Source organism: Ostrinia nubilalis, chromosome 22 (assembly GCF_963855985.1).
Source record: "Ostrinia nubilalis chromosome 22, ilOstNubi1.1, whole genome shotgun sequence".
Taxonomy (NCBI): domain Eukaryota; kingdom Metazoa; phylum Arthropoda; class Insecta; order Lepidoptera; family Crambidae; genus Ostrinia; species Ostrinia nubilalis.
The window spans coordinates 9,183,298-9,199,742 of NC_087109.1; the positions used below are offsets into that span (position 1 = coordinate 9,183,298).

The 16,445-nt window shown below is 40.1% G+C and overlaps 1 protein-coding gene across 1 annotated transcript in view; it reads right to left on the minus strand.

The window, feature by feature from the left end:
* The window catches only part of LOC135082819 (rhophilin-2), a 107,794-nt gene that overhangs the window by 20,862 nt on the left and 70,487 nt on the right, over positions 1 to 16,445 (minus strand). Inside the window, exons 2-7 of the mRNA XM_063977583.1 lie at positions 15,200 to 15,316; positions 10,587 to 10,714; positions 2,998 to 3,151; positions 1,972 to 2,113; positions 1,548 to 1,639; positions 637 to 786 (exon numbers count right to left, since the gene is read on the minus strand). Coding sequence (XP_063833653.1) covers positions 637 to 786; positions 1,548 to 1,639; positions 1,972 to 2,113; positions 2,998 to 3,151; positions 10,587 to 10,714; positions 15,200 to 15,316 — 783 coding nt within the window. The remainder of the gene's footprint in view (positions 1 to 636; positions 787 to 1,547; positions 1,640 to 1,971; positions 2,114 to 2,997; positions 3,152 to 10,586; positions 10,715 to 15,199; positions 15,317 to 16,445) is intronic.

Here is a 16,445-nt window from a genome sequence, read left to right on the forward strand (position 1 = left end):
GTACCAACAAGGTGTCCGCAGCCAGGTCCACAGACGGCGCGTTGGTGAAGTTCTCGTGGATGTAACTCAAGGAGTGTAGCGCGTCTACCGCGCCGTCCAGGCCTGTGTTCGATCCTAGGGAAGCCCCTAAGTATGATGAGGAGACTCTTACCCTTATGGGCGCCTCCAGTACGCGCCAGGTCTACAGACGGTGCGTTGGTGAAGTTCTCGTGTATGTAACTCAAGGTGTAGCGCGTCTACCGCACCGTCCAGGCTAGTTTTGGTTCTAGGGAAGCCCCTAAGTATGATGAGGAGTCTCTAACCGTCATGAGCGCCCCCAGTACCAGCAAGGTGTCCGCAGCCAGGTCCACAGACGGCGCGTTGGTGAAGTTCTCGTGGATGTAACTCAAGGTGTAGCGCGTCTACCACGCCGTCTAGGCCTGTGTTTTGGTTCTAGGGGAGCCCTTAAGTATAATGAGGAGACTCTTACCGTCATGAGCGCCCCCAGTACCAGCAAGGTGTCCGCAGCCAGGTCCACAGACGGCGCGTTGGTGAAGTTCTCGTGTATGTAACTCAAGGAGTAGTGCGTCTACCACACCGTCTAGGCTTGTGTTATGGTCCAAAGGGAGCCCCTAAGTATGATGAGGAGTCTCTTACCGTCATGAGCGCCCCCAGTACCAGCAAGGTGTCCGCAGCCAGGTCCACAGACGGCGCGTTGGTGAAGTTCTCGTGGATATACCGCAGCGTGCCGGCGGCGCGGAGCAGCGCATCCACCGCGCCGTCCAGGCCTGCACATGTGTTTCGGTCCTGTAACCATCAAAGTTTATGAGAAATTTCGTGATTATGGCGCTTGCAACAGTGCTGAAATATCGGAAACTCGAAATTAAGGTTCAGCAACAGTGTTAACTGCCCCTTGCCGGTCATGTCGTCTCGTTCTATCGCAAAGAATCACCATTTGATGAGAGCGAGAGCAAAAACGGTAATGGATAGTAATTATTCAGAAACGCTTTTATCTGCGATATTGTGCGCTAGGATTTTGATCCTGTACAAACCAACCAACCTACGCACCGCGCTGGAATGCGGCTCTCCCTCCGACTTATTCGCACATCGTACCAGAACGTCGATGTGACCTCACGGGTACCAGGTGCGCAGTTAACTCGACCGGGTTTTTTGCAAGTATCCTTCTTCGAGTCGAGATACTATCTCTGCTGTAAGTCAACTAAAGCCTGGTCCGTGAGCACGTAGAATCCCGTCCAATGACCCCAAGCTGCCCATCCTTGTCGCTCGCACGTAATTATGTTGCTGTCGCACTTGCACACTCACTGCGGGCGCGCGTTGCACAGTCGCGACAGCAATATAATTACGCGCGAACGATAAGGATGGGTAGCTTGGGGTCATTGGACGGGATTCTACGTGACAGGCTTTAACAGTTTTACTTTCGCAGATTTTTAGATCACATCGAAGAACCATGGTATAGGTACGCTACTATTGTGCATTGAATTTGAAAACTATACTTAACCACAGAATAATAATAAGTACTAGACATTTAATTTGAAATAAATGTTTACCTGTTTAGCGCCAATTTGTGTGTAGATTCCAGCCATGTTGAACAGGACACAAGCTTTCTCGAAAGCCACTGTTCTTTGACACGATGGGACTCCTGGTAAAAAGAAATAGAAATACATTATGTAAAAACTTTATTGACATAAAAGCATAAAATATGTTAACTAGGTACGAGTATAATTAAGATTTTTCATTTGTATTATTATCCCTTTTTAAGGAACACGTCGTCGTAATACGTCTGTTAGCATAATTTTCTACGTTTTCTTAAACATTTCCACAAAATGTACTATTGGTTCCACATTCACAAGTTTAGAACACAGAACACAAAAAAATATACAAAAAATAAATATAAAAAGGAATACCTACTTACAGGAATAAAAAAAAAATTCAATAATAAAGGAAAATTAATAAAATAACAATAAAATATACCTGTTAACGAATCGAACCACTCGAAGTAGACGCCGAGGGATCGGTCCGGGGGGAAGAACCGCCTCTCGATGTAGTACAGCTGGTTGTAGTACTTGAACAGCAACGCCACACCCGCGGTGGAGCGGACTGGCGTTCGCATAGCCTGGAATAAAACCATACTAAGTATCATAAAAGCCCACTGAGTCCACCATGGTCCAATGTACTCGCGACGCCTCTAACCGTCAGAAATGGAAGCACATCGCCAGGAGAGCTACCCTCGGAGATAACGTCACCCCACCATGTACCTCGTCAGCTCAACCACGACCACTCTGACAAGAGTGCCCGACTAAGAAGAAGAATTATCATAAATGCAAGAGCTTTTCATGCTTTAAACCACTGAACCTATTCGGATGTAGGTATATTATACAGATTGACTACAAAAACATTATCCATTTTTTTTAAATAAGCTCTATAGAACAATTTAAAACAATACTTTATCTTCATTATTTTTATATTCTTCAGTATTTTTCGCGAAAAAAAAATGAAAATCTAATTCGCGGGTGGGTGCCCAAGCCCATATCTTAATTTTTAAAGGTTAAGGCTTATTTTCGCGCACCATTATGTCTATTATGCTTTACAGTTAGCAGCTGTGTATACGTATTTTTCTATGAACGAAGTAAATTATCCACGTGTACCCATTTTGAAACCGCGCGCTGCCATAGAGGAATTCCTCTAATTAAATATGAAAAAAAAAAAAAGATTTCTTTACGTAAATCAAAAAAGAAGAAGAGGAGAGAAGAAGTTAAAAAGATTCATCATATCCATTCCATCAAGTCTGTTAAGGAAACTTTGGATGGCGCTTGGAAGCTGACAGCGCATAACTGATTGTCGTAGAAACCCTTGGGGAAGGCCTTTCCAGCAAAGTGTCCAGGGTCCACAGCCATGTCCACTGCTGAACATAGGCCTACCTCAATAATTTCCTCATTGGCCGGTTGGTAGCAACGCATCCAGCGTCTTCTTGATTAAAATTAAAGTTGGCATCTTTACCTGTCTCATATCCATGAAGTCTGATATGGCATCCTCATACGTGGCCGGGTCCTCGCTGTAGTGCTCCATGATGAAGTCCTTGAACGGCTCCCTGAAGTCCACCTCCTTGGTCTCCTTCAGGCCCAGGGGGATCATCGGCATCACGCATTCTTTGCTGCAGACAAAGGTTAAACATATGTAAGTCATAAGATCTATTAACAAAAAAAAAAATAAGGGGAAAACTAGATAATTTTCAAGTTTGTCTATGTTACCGGTAATTTGTATAATTCAGGTATTCTATACAATAACTAAAGCCTGGTCCGTGAGGACGTAGAATTTTGTCCAATGACCCCAAGCTGCCCATCCTTATCGCTCTTTAGTATAAAATGCAGTGTTCGTGTATTAAAATGCTGTGGTCGTGTTCAGGTGACTTAAACGCATGGTGAACTTAAATTATTTTTTACCTACCCATTTTTTTTTTAGATTTTTGTGATGGCTAGAAATATCCCATTCTCATCCATTACTTTTTGAACACCCCTAGTACAGTCAACAGCACATCGATCAAAAATAGACCCTATTACATCCACTTAAAATGCCACAGTGTTTACCTTGATGTGCTGTCGTCCGTACAACCGACAGATCTCTTCATGTAAAAGCTTCACTTTAATACTGTAGTTTTTTTCTTACAAAAAGGCAAGTTGATAATTGAGGGAAATGTGTACAAAAGAGCCGCTTCTAATTAAGAGGCAGTATTAAAAAACAGTACGTTGTATGTACGACGTACGCTAGCTAAGGGTGCGATTGAAAATTGGATCTTATTTCTATGACGATTGAAGCATTTTTTCCCTCGTGATTTTCATACCATCATCCCGTACTTTGAATGATTATACTATCGTATAGAGATGGGTTATACTAGGTAAATTTGATACTAGGTGCACCTATTCCAAGTATTTATTAATACTCGATCCAAATACCTGTTCCACCTAGTACGTAGTAATTTAGCATACTTGACGCGACTAGTGCGGACTAATCCAAGTAATATGACTTTAAAATACAATTTTCTTTGAAAAGATACAACCGTAGTATGAATAATGCAATTTGAAATTGAATAATAATATAATTCCTCCCTTCATACTTCAACAGGCTTTGGACTGTCAACTTAAAAGTTGGCGTATTTAAAAGATATCAATTTCATAAAAATATTTACATACTTTTTTCGTATTTACATGAATATGGTTTGACTACGTTTGTGTGCGTTTGCTTCGTCGCGCTCAAATTTGTTTGGTTAGACCTGAGGGTTAGACAGAGACGGAGTGAATCTCTACGTTCGCACATAAGCTTAGCGAGAAATACTAGGTGCGCGTAATACACGACTACGGATTACGCAATATTAATAACCTCTATTACTTTCAGGGTAGGGTCGGAAATCGTGTAATTTATAAAATACTAGGTGGATCAAGTATTTTTTAAAATGGAATAGGTGCCGCCTAGTACTGTAAAATACCTAGTGTGTGGATCTGTTCTAGTAAATACGTCTCATCTCTACTATCGTATCGGTCTTTAGTAAAATATTAACAGCCTTTGAGAAAAATAGGTGCCAAAATGATTTACTTATACACATAAGGTTTGTTTAGAGAAAATATAATCCAAAAACTGAACTTTCATTGAATGGAACAAATGGAATTCCCGCGTATGTCATACCAGTCATACCCACAGCATCGGCACAGAAGGTCTACTACTAATTTACTTTACTTTGCTAAGTAGGCACAGACGACAGTCCATCAAGCTAAAAACTTTTTTTATCGTCAGGAAAATACATACTGAATACCCACCGGTCACGGGGGCAGCTAGTGGATTATGTGGGGCTGTCTCTGCCAGAAGGGCAGGGACTACCCACTAAAAACCTAACGCTGCCCTCGGTGAGCCATGAGCCGAAAACGCGGGACATCACTATCGGCCCTAAGAAGTTTGCCCCAAGAATTCGTTCGTTCCTGTTCGGAATTCGGCTCGTTTAGTGTGGGGCCCCAACCAAGTCGTTACGCCTTCAGCACCCTTCAGCCTCCACCAGACATCCTCGTATCTGTGGCCGAGGCATGGGCGTACCCAGCTGCCCTTCCCTGCCCATGGAAATCTCGCAGAAAATTTATGAACTCGCCTAATAGCGCTACAGTCCCTTTGAAGGAGCTAAGTCAAACGACTGGGTATGGCTTGCCGGTCCGATCACAATGTGGTCAGAGGCTGGGCACGCCCATGGACCGAGGCCTATTATCAAGTTAAATACTGTAATGATCTTAAATTATTTTTCATACTTTGGCAAGACCGGTCCCACTGTTCACAAATACAATATGGCGGCGGCGAGCGCGGGAAACCACAACAATGGCGGAAATAGAACTTTTTACACGCTCTTTCTTAATTGTAATTGCCTCCGTGAACGGATTAATTAAATAAATACGATTTCTTGCAGAGATTAATTTTTCATGGCAACAATACTGGGCTATGCGAAGAATTCTGTTGGTGGATTTTTTAAAGAAACGACATAATTACGCACTGCGAAGTAAATTATGAAGAATACAGGCACAAAAATATGTAAGCATTTGTCTCTTTAATATAAATAAGTAAGTGCAGTGTTATGTCGTAGGTTTAATGTAAGTATACATACATATGCATTTATTTCAATAGAAAGGAACATTATTTTTGAGCGATTACTAAATAAATACTTTAGTAGTAGGTATATCATATTGTCTGTGGTAGTATTAGTACATTTAGTACTAGTATAGTACTCACTATAGCCTTTTTAAATCCACGAAGGCAAAGCCGCAGGCAAAAGCTACATAATATCAATCAAACCAATAAAACAACGAAAATATTGCCTGAAACCAAAATTAAGTCCCGCAACATAGTAAAATTAAATTGGCAACACTGACTGACGGACGCATTACCTGTGGCATTATTATTATGCCTATTACCACATTGGCGCGAATGTGTCGGGCAGCCAAGGGCAAGGGCTTCTTAAACGCTGCGGCCCATTATGTGCCATTTCGAGTTTTTGTAAGCCCGCCACAGGAGATTGTAGTGAAGGGTGCGTGTCACTTGATATTTATTAATTAAAGTACAGTCACGGAATGAAAAGGTTCGTCAGTTTTCAAATTGATTCCTTCAACGAATCGCGAGCACATATTACCTTTTGAAACTATGTTACAGAATAATCTCGAGTTAGAGAAAATAATCTTTAACTGTTCGTTAGTAAAGTTCAAAATTATTCAGATCAATGTTGTTTGACGATTTATCTTGTCAAGAAGGTTATTATGATTGATAAACTAAAACCTTCTTGTTGGTTCAATCTGCCATTATTATTTCAAAAACTATTGTCAATTGGTCAATGTCATCATTGCATTGCACTGATGGGATAGAAAAATAAACAAGCAAAACCTTATTCGTTAGCAAACGTCATATTTATTTAAATGTTAGTAGCACTGTTTCTTGCACTGTTATGTTGGCAGGTTTGACTCTTACAGTACCTACTTAGTACAAGCGAAAACCGACACTAAGGTGACGAACCTTTTCATTCCGCGACTGTACATAACAGCAAAAGTTACAAGGCAAGGGCTGTTTCTTAAACGCTTCGGCCCATTATGTGCCATTTCGTTTTTGTAAGCCCGCCACAGAAGATTGCAGTGAGGGGTGCGTGTCACTTGATATTAATTTATTTAAGTTACCTACATCAACAATAACAGCAGGAGGGGCGCCTGGATGCAGGCGGCGCAGGACCGGTCTTTATGGAAATCCTTGGGCGAGGCCTTCGTCCAGCAGTGGACAAAGGCATCATTCGGCTATAACGACGACGACGACATCAACAGTTACAAGGCAAGGACTGCGCTTTAAACGCTGCTGCCCATTATGTGCCATTTCGTTTTTGTAAGCCCGCCACAGTGGCTTGTAGTGAGGGGTGCGTGTCACTTGATATCTTGGCATTGGTCTATTACATAATATTTATATTTTATTTATTTAATTTCACAGATTTTAGGCCTTATTTAATTAATATAAATAAGCAAGTTTCTGAGTTCGTTTCTTTACAGAAAATTTTAAAACATGTTTACGCCCGTATTCACAAAAATTACTATGAGGTCTCACAGTGCGCGTGAACGCACAGGGTGACACACGAACCAATCACAGAGTTCTATTCAACGCTGTGCGTTCGATTTGCTGCTTCACTTAAGCATGCACCGTTTGTGAATACGGGCGTTAGAAACCAATGATTGCATGAATATAATGGCAATTTGCCATATAAGAAACATAATCCCAACTAATATTATAAATGCGAAAGTAACTCTGTCTGTCTGTCTGTCTGTCTGTCTGTCTGTCTGTCTGTCTGTCTGTCTGTCTGTTACGCTTTCCCGCTTAAACCTCGCAACCGATTTTGATGAAATTTGGCATAGAGATAGTTTGAGTCCCGGGAAAGAACATAGGATAGTTTTTATCCCGGTTTTTGAAACAGGGACGCGCGCGATAAAGTTTTTCTGTGACAGACAAAATTCCACGCGGGCGAAGCCGCGGGCGGAAAGCTAGTGCTTACTAAAGTCAATACAAGCTTATATCACTTATCAATCATTAATAGCCTCGGAAGCGATAAAGACAAGTGGGCAAATGGATTTCCCTGTTTCAACAGAAAATAGCTTTTCGCCATATAGGAAATGTGGGTGAATGAGTCGTTAGAAATAATTGCATAACTGTGGATGGATATTTGTGTTTTGCGAGTGAGTGTATGTTATCATTGTTACACACAGGACAGGATGTATTACGGGCGAGTGATATTTATACATCAAAGCTTCTTTTTAAGGCATCAAGAAACTGACAAGCCATATATTTTTTTAAGTTCTTTTTTTCTTAGAATTAAGTAAGCTCTTGGCCTGCATCTCATCTGATGGAAAGTTATGTTCAGGCCAAAATAAAGAAGTTTTTCATGATAAGAAGATGAGAGAGAAAAACGTGAAGTATCGTGTATAATATTGCTTTTTAAAACATTGAATACTTTCAATTGTCACAGTTACTTTTGTACCTGTTCCAAGTGACACCATTCACAACCCTAACGTAGTTTTGGTTGATTTTTTCCGTAATCGTCCTTATTAGGTATGTAAATTTCAGAATACTAAAATGAGTACCATGATTACGCATCCAAGAGGATTTTCCCTTTCATGTTGAACAAGTGAGTTTAAAAATATTTTTCAATGTAATTTTTCAAACCTGTATATCGAGAAGTATTATTTATTTATTTATTTTGAGGACTTAGGTACCCTGTAAATGTTTATACTATAGTCTGGTCTGGTCTGTGAGCACGTAGTCGCGACAGCAACATAATTACGCGCGAGCGATAAGGATGGGTAGCTTGGGGTCATTGGACAAAATTCTACGTGCTTATAGACCGGGCTTTAGGCCTAGGTACATTTTTGTTTTATGTCTTAGAAATATTTAGTAAATAATTATTACGGTTTCTTTTTTAAAGAGGCTATCGCTGAAAGCTTTGGGCAGTTTCAACAGCTTTAGCGGTCCTTGGACATTTTACACTGCGTTATCTAGTCTCAAATTAAAGCAAAGTATATACCTACGTCATGTACTGTTTACCTAGCACAATTTATGGGCACAGATTACAGTACAAAAGTACAATTTATGGGCACAGATTACCTACATATACATATAAGTTGCCTATGAGTATCAGACAACGGATTTAAACATATTACGTATTTATGTTGTTTTTTTAAATGTACTATAAAATAAAAATAAAACTTTTTTGTAAGGACATCATGAGTAATTTCTCAATTTCACTTAGAGGATGACTAGCTTTCCGAGTGTAATGACCGTGTCTACGGTACAGTAAGTATGTATATGTTACGGTCAAAGTGATAAATGTAAAAATTATGAATAATCGCCGGTTATTATGAATAATTACCGCATGATTTGGTAAATGTGATTAATATGAGGTCATTTATGTGTGTATAAAACTAAATAGGCGGCTTAGGGGTGGCCCAAGGGCCACCCCCGCCGCACCTTAACCTATTTTTCACTTTAAGTCAAAACATTATGTTATAGGCATCATGGAAAAGTAATATTATGCAAGAAACACTCCAAACTCATTATGCCAAATTATATTAATATATGATATCAAAACGTTCAAAAGGTTGGCTGTACACGAGCACGTACACAAGATGTTGTTCTCTTTTATGAAATTTGTTAGTACTAAGCTTGAATTATTAAATAATCACTGTTAAATGTGATTCATTTATCACTTTTACCGCGACTGTCGGTAATTATTCATAATAACCGGTTATTATTAATAATTTTCAATTTATCACATTAACCGTAACATATACATTTATGTACCATCTACCTATCACTTAGCTACACAAGTGGACACAGTAAATACACTAGTTTAGCGGACACACATAAAACTCGAAAACATGCAATTTGCCAGTTACATAAACAAGCGCGACGCGCCGCCGGCAAAACATAGCCGATATTTATGTTTCGACATTTCATCGACTATCAATCTACACTACAGACATACTTTCACATTCTTCAACTTACTTTGATATACGTACGTGTATTTACTTGAGCAAACTGGGTTAGAATCACTTCTTAAAATCAGGTGTCGCCGCACAAGTCTTATTGGTATGATTACGGTTTTATAGACTAGTTTTTGCCCACGGCTTCGTTCGCAAGAATTTCTGTGTCACAGGAAGATTTTTTCGCACATGTAATAAATAAATAAATATTCTTGGACATTTTACACTGTGCTTCTAGTTCCAAACTAAGCAAAGCTTGTACTATGGGTAGGTACTAGACAACGGATATAAACATACTTAAATACTTTTTTTTTGTAAATACAGTTTTGTAGTAGTACATAATATACTTAGAAAACAACCAGTCCAATACAAACAAATATGTTCATGCACACAAATGTTTGTACTGTGCGGGAATCGAACCCGCAACCTCCGGAATAGTAGTCCGTCCATCATTATCATCATTTCAGCCACAGGACGTCCACTGCTGAACATACGAGTAGGCCTCCCCCAATGATTACCACATCGCCCGATTGGTAGCGGATTGCATCCAGCGCCTTTCTGCTACCTTTATGACCTTTATGAGGTAGCTCAGCTCATCATAGCGATTTTGTTTGCCTTTTTTATATGTGGTTGATACCATAAATGAAGTTCAAAGACACGACGAGAAGTTACGACGTTAGGGAGAGAGGAATTTTTGAAGCGATAGAGGTTGTAAAGCGTAATGTTGGTACTATTACTTATTCTATGGTAATGTTATTAATTTAGACTGTGTGTCTCCTATAAACGGCTGCACAATTTATCATCATCATCATTTCAGCCACAGGACGTCCACTGCTGAACATAGGCCTCCCCTAATGCTTTCCACATCGCCCGGTTGGTAGGTAGCTGCCTGCATCCTGCGTCATCATGCTTACTAAAAAAATAATGTACTTTGTGGTTGCTTTCAGACGTTGACGTCGGCAAATGGCGTCTATAGGAACGTTTGACGCTAACTTTAGCGTTTAATACAAGACCATAGCCTTAATATCTATAAGGTTCAGAATCAGTTCTTACCTGTCACTTTGGTACAGCTCAACCGAGGAGTTGAGCTCAGCCAGCTGCTCCTTCAAGAGCTGGAGGTTTGAGTTCACGAAACTGAGCTCGAGTGCCACCGTCTCCCTGAGCTTTCTGTTCGTTGTAGCCTGGAAACAAAAGAAAAAAATATTATAAATAATAGAATAGTAGTACTTTCTATAATATTTCTTGTTCGTTTCAAAAGAGGAACTACTGAACTGCCAGGCGTCTGCGTTTTCCGCGTCCTGCACTAGATCATAGGTCCATTGAAAGGGAGCCCTACCTACACTCAGTCCATGGTCGCTAGTTCGCTTCTTACTATTTCTTGAGTTTTTCTTTATATTGTAAAGCTGTGTTTTAGATTTTTGGAAATTCCAAATAGCCAGTAAACTTTTTTACAGTCCCCGTAGACAAAACTACAAAATTTTATAAAAAAAAATAAAACCGACTCCAAAAAACCTACACTAAAACGTAGAAAAATAATTACTAATTACCTACTTATTTATTAGGACGAATTATTAATATTTATGTAGGTATACCATGATTGATACTTCTGGAGTCGGTGCCAAGATTATGAAACATGTAAAGTTTGCCTGCACCGACTCCAAAAGTATCAATCATGGTATACCTACATAAATATTAATAATTCGTCCTAATAAATAAGTAGGTAATTAGTAATTATTTTTCTACGTTTTAGTGTAGGTTTTTTGGAGTCGGTTTTATTTTTTTTTATAAAATTTTACTTATTTTTTGCTTTTTAGTTAACTAATTATTACCTTGATGTTACCACTGAAGGTAGGCAGTACAATGAGACCAAAAAAAATTGGTTCATAATCGGCGGAGATATTGCGTATAAAAAAGTTCATCCCCAATTTTCCACCCTTGGGGGTGAAATATTTTCTTCAAATTCGCATGAAACCACCCTTTTGATAATACCTATTCAACAAAAAAATAATCGTTCAAATTGGTTTATAATCGGCGGAAATATTGCGTATAAAAAAGTTCATCCCCAATTTTCCACCCTTGGGGGTTGTTTTTTTTATTATTAAATTTAAATGGGACCACCCTTGAGGTATTACCTATACGCCGAAAAAAGATTTGTTCAAATCGGTTCATAATTGGCGGAGTTATCGCGTAACAAACATAGAAAAAAAAAAAAAAAAAAAAAAAAAAACATACGGGTCGAATTGAGAACCTCCTTTTTTGAAGTCGGTTGAAAAGGACACATCGTTTGTAATAATTCCGGAATCGCTTCGCTCTGGCGTAGGTAGTTATTTCGCGCCGAGAAGCGATTTAGAAATTAGAACTGTCACGAACACTACTTTGGTATACTTATTGTTCGTTCATTCGTTCCTTTCAGCCAAATGACGTCCACTGCTGGACGAAGGCCTCCCCCAAAGTTTTCCACAATGAACGGTTCTGCGCTGCCCGCATCCAGGCTCTTCCCGCGACCTTTACCAGATCGTCGGTCCACCTAGTAGGAGGCCTGCCCACGCTACGTCTTCCAGCCCGTGGTCGCCACTCGAGAACTTTTCTGCCCCAACGGCCATCGTCTCTACGAGCCCACTGCTATACTTATTGTAAACTTTTTTATTTGAATAAAGTCAAATACCATAGAAGTTTTATTAACCCATTCACGCCCATACTCCCCAACAATGTCTTCATAGGATATTCCCTATCTCAGTAATCCGTCTAAATGGATTTGTGCAATTTCACGCGTAACCATAGAACAATGGCGGCGTAACATCCTGCGCGGGCGCTGCTGACGTCACCGTGAATGGGAAACCATTAAGAAAATCACCTTTCTTCGGTGCGTTGACCGGACGACATGGGTTCGATGATTGTTGTACGTTTTGGACAGAAGTGATTTGACCGGCCATAGTACCTAAACAGCAGTTAGTGATATAAGAAAAAATATTTTAAGGAATATCAGTCCTATCTGAATAAATAGAAAAAATCCATTAGGTACTTTTCTGAACCATGAAAACGTTGGAAGAATTTATCGCGTTCCAGGTCGGCAATAAAAAAATTGTACGATAACATTTCCCTAGACTGCAGCTCTCCAACTCTCTCTCAACTCAATCACTATTATTTACTGCCTTTACTCTATCTTCCTACTTGGAACTTTCCTCTCTTATTTCATCTGTGCTAGATCGCTTACAGAGATACTAAAATCTTCTGTTCCAAGACTGTTCGATTTTCAAATTATTTTATTAAATGCGTAATACAGAACTGACTGTTCCATCATTTTCTCAAAATATATTTTTTAAATTTCACCTACCGCTTCTCTACACTATGCCAGATACGTTAGCCATCATAACATAAACGCGCGACGGTCGAAACGCGCGCGCAAGTGTGCGTGACACCCTTTCTCGCTCGGTCTCTGAACCCTGACCTTGGTGAGAACCTAATTTACATAGTCCTTTGTCTTCGCTGGTCTTTTTGGACTGTTGCTTAGAAATGGACTATGAGAGTATGTTTACATGTGTAGGGTAGAAGCTTTTTGATGTATTACCTAATGAACAGTAACATTGTGGGGTCTTATGTAGTTGTAATAGGTGCTATATTTCAACAAAAAGGGGAGACTGATGTGCTAAAAAAATAAATTCAGATAGCGTTGAGATGAGATTCTTATAATTATCGTTAGAAAACAATAACTAAGTACATAATACAGCCTAAATTTACAGACTACTAAATTTTTACTTTGTCCATAATACGTCCAAATACATACACTCGAAAAACACAACCATCCTTTTGGCGCAGTCGGGTAAAAATTATGATTCTGCCCTGTAAGTGCCTAAACACTCTCGCCTTAAAAAGGCCCTTAAACTTTATAGTTTACTAGGCCTAGGAAGTTAAATAATATATGAGTTTATATTGTTTACGTCCTAAGACAAACAAGGTAATAAACTAAAAATTACTAGGCTTATAACAGCTGTGTGAAAGGATTAGTTAATAACTTTATTAACAGGCGCAGCAAGCAGAAAATTTTATTTATTGTTAGACCTTAACACAAGGGCATAAGGTTCAAAACATGATGGCAATTCAGGAAACTTTATGAAGAGATTCAAATTGCAAACCTCTTCATAAAACAAGCATTATTAAAGGTTAAGCCTAAAGAACAAGTTGGAAGAAAGCTGCCCACATTATTTCAGTTTTTATAGCCTAAAGCTGGTCTCGATTAGTTGAGTTATGACTAAGTGGCGGTGAAAGTGTTAAGCAACAATGTTACGTGGCGACGATCAGTCTATCGGATGGGTCAAATAGAACGAACAGCCGAGCTAGGATGCGCGCCGTGATAAAATCTAATCGATAATTTTAGGCGACAAATGTATGGGCTTATCGCGTAAAATCGATAAAATGACGTGATAAACGCTTATCGCGGCGCGCATCCTAGGCCTACAGGTCATGTTCGTTTTTGTGTAGCACGCTCGTTCGTTTCAGCCAAATGACGTCCACAGCTGGACAAAGGCCTCCCCCAAGGATTTCTAGAACGACCGGTCACGGGCTACCTGCATCCAGGTACTTTCCGCGACATTCATCAGATCGTCGGTCAACCTAGTGGTAGTAGGAGGTTAGCGTACAATATTTCTTTAGGCCTTTATGCTAACAGTGTTATAGCCGTCATGCGTACTTGGGTAAGTTTGGGTTTTAAGTAAAGTTTTAATAGGTGACCAAGCTGAAGATCCTTGGGGAGAATTTATAGCTGCGGAATGAAAATAAATGGCTGCACATCTATCTTCGTAATTTTAGGTCTATCTGTCACTGTTACTAATCCTGGCATCTCAATTTAAGTGAGAAGGATGGAAATATTCTTATAATTGAATGACGTTGTTGGGAGGAGCGCGCACCCATTTTGAGGGTCTTCCCTTTGACCATGGATAAGATCACCTAGGTGATCAAAGTGACCTGTTCGTTATATCCAGGCTATGGCTGCGGCGACAATCTTCAGTCTATTTGCAGTGGTTTCACCGATTTGCCGAGGTGTGATGGCATTCCGTGTGGAATTGCAGGATTGCGGTCTGTAGTGGTTTTGCCTTTTATCGATCGACGCGAATTATCTATGATGTACGACTCGTGCGGTTTAAGAGTTATTGCATCCGACTTCGGACCGACATTTCTCGGATTCAGTGCGGTGGATAATTACCCTTATTGCCCGAAGAAAAGGTGACCGATGCCCGTTTTCACCACCAATCCCTAATTTTTATGCGACTCCTATGGTAACACATAACAGGAATTTTGTTTTCATATGGGTCACTTAAAAATTAGGGATTGATGGTGAAAACGGGCATGAGTTTCTTCCGCCACTTCATATCAGCACCAGCCTACATGTTGTACCGAAGTGGTGATAGATCAAGCTATATTGAGACGAGTATGTATAAGTGAATTAAAAAGGGCCTACAATTGACGTCATAGGTTCGTAATGCTATGTTCGTACTGCCAGCTCTTTAAAAGTACACCTACCTATGTCAATTAAAAAAAACTCACTCTATGCTCGACGCAGACTCGTGGCAGGCGGTGTAATTAAGACAGTGCATATCACGTTTTCTCTCGCACTAGCACTGGTTTCGGGTGACGTCACGCAGAGGCAGGTATAGCGTTGAAAAACTCACCTTAAATAGGTTCTCTGCACCAGCTCGGAGACGCAACTCCTTGTTGATCTCCTGGTTGAGTTGGCACCGGCGCGTCTGCAGGCGGCCGCGGCACGTCGCCACGCGAGGGTCCGAGCCCTGCAACAATACACGCAAAGGTCAGAATTTTATACATGAAATGGTCAGACCGCGGCACTGCCATGCGAGGGTATGAGCCCTGCAAATATACACGCAACGGTCAGAATTTGTGTCACCGTCAGAATTTTATACATGCAGTGGTCAGACCGCGGTACGTTTTCACGCAAGGGTCCGAGTGTACAAAATGCATTATGTGGCAATACTGGCAACGTCAGTTGACTCGCAGTGGTCAGAATTCATGACATTGTCCGATTTGCAAGCAATAGTCTGAAGTTAATGCAGAATTCTTTGCCGATAAACAATAGGCCCTAGGGTTCATTCGTAGCCTTAAATACCTTTGATTTGCAGATAACGATACAATTAAGTAACCATTAATAATCTGTGCCACAAATTAAATAAAATACGGCAGTAAATTACGTAGGTACCTACAACAACACTGCTTCAAAAAAATTTAAAAACAATAAAATAGGAAAGTTGTGAAAATAGGTAACACGTTGTGTGCTAATAGGTATGCCAATTAATGATTCGCTGTCAAAATATTATAATAATATTCTAAATTTTTAAGTTGCATAATAAAAATCATACGAAATAAATTATTCTGTACTTCATAACATTCGTCGCATTAATTGTGAAGTTACGAAACAGAGCCATAACGTACGTGTTATGCGTACGGACGACCCAACTATGAACGCAATCAGAATTCAGTGATACCTTAAAAGTGCGGCTATTACAAAAGACTGTCTTTTTGGATGCCTGGAGTTATGGACTCGGTGGATGGACGACTGTGAAGGTCGCGGGAAGCTGGATGCGCCCAGCGCAGGACCCGTGGAAATCCATGGTGAAGGGACTTTGTTCAGCAGAGGACGTCATCCCGTGACTTTTACCTGATCGTCTATTCATCTAGTTCTAGTGGGAGACTTACCCACACAACGTCTTCTGACCCAATGATCATCAGCTCTACTAGCTAATTTTACGTCGTAGTTATGAATGGGTAAAATACCTACTTTACTTTATCTAAATCTAAATAGGTATATAAAAGGAGAAACTGACTGACTGACTGACATATTAACGCACAGCCTGAACGGCTAAACGTAGGCACTTGAAATTTGAAAGGGACGTAGCTTAGGTA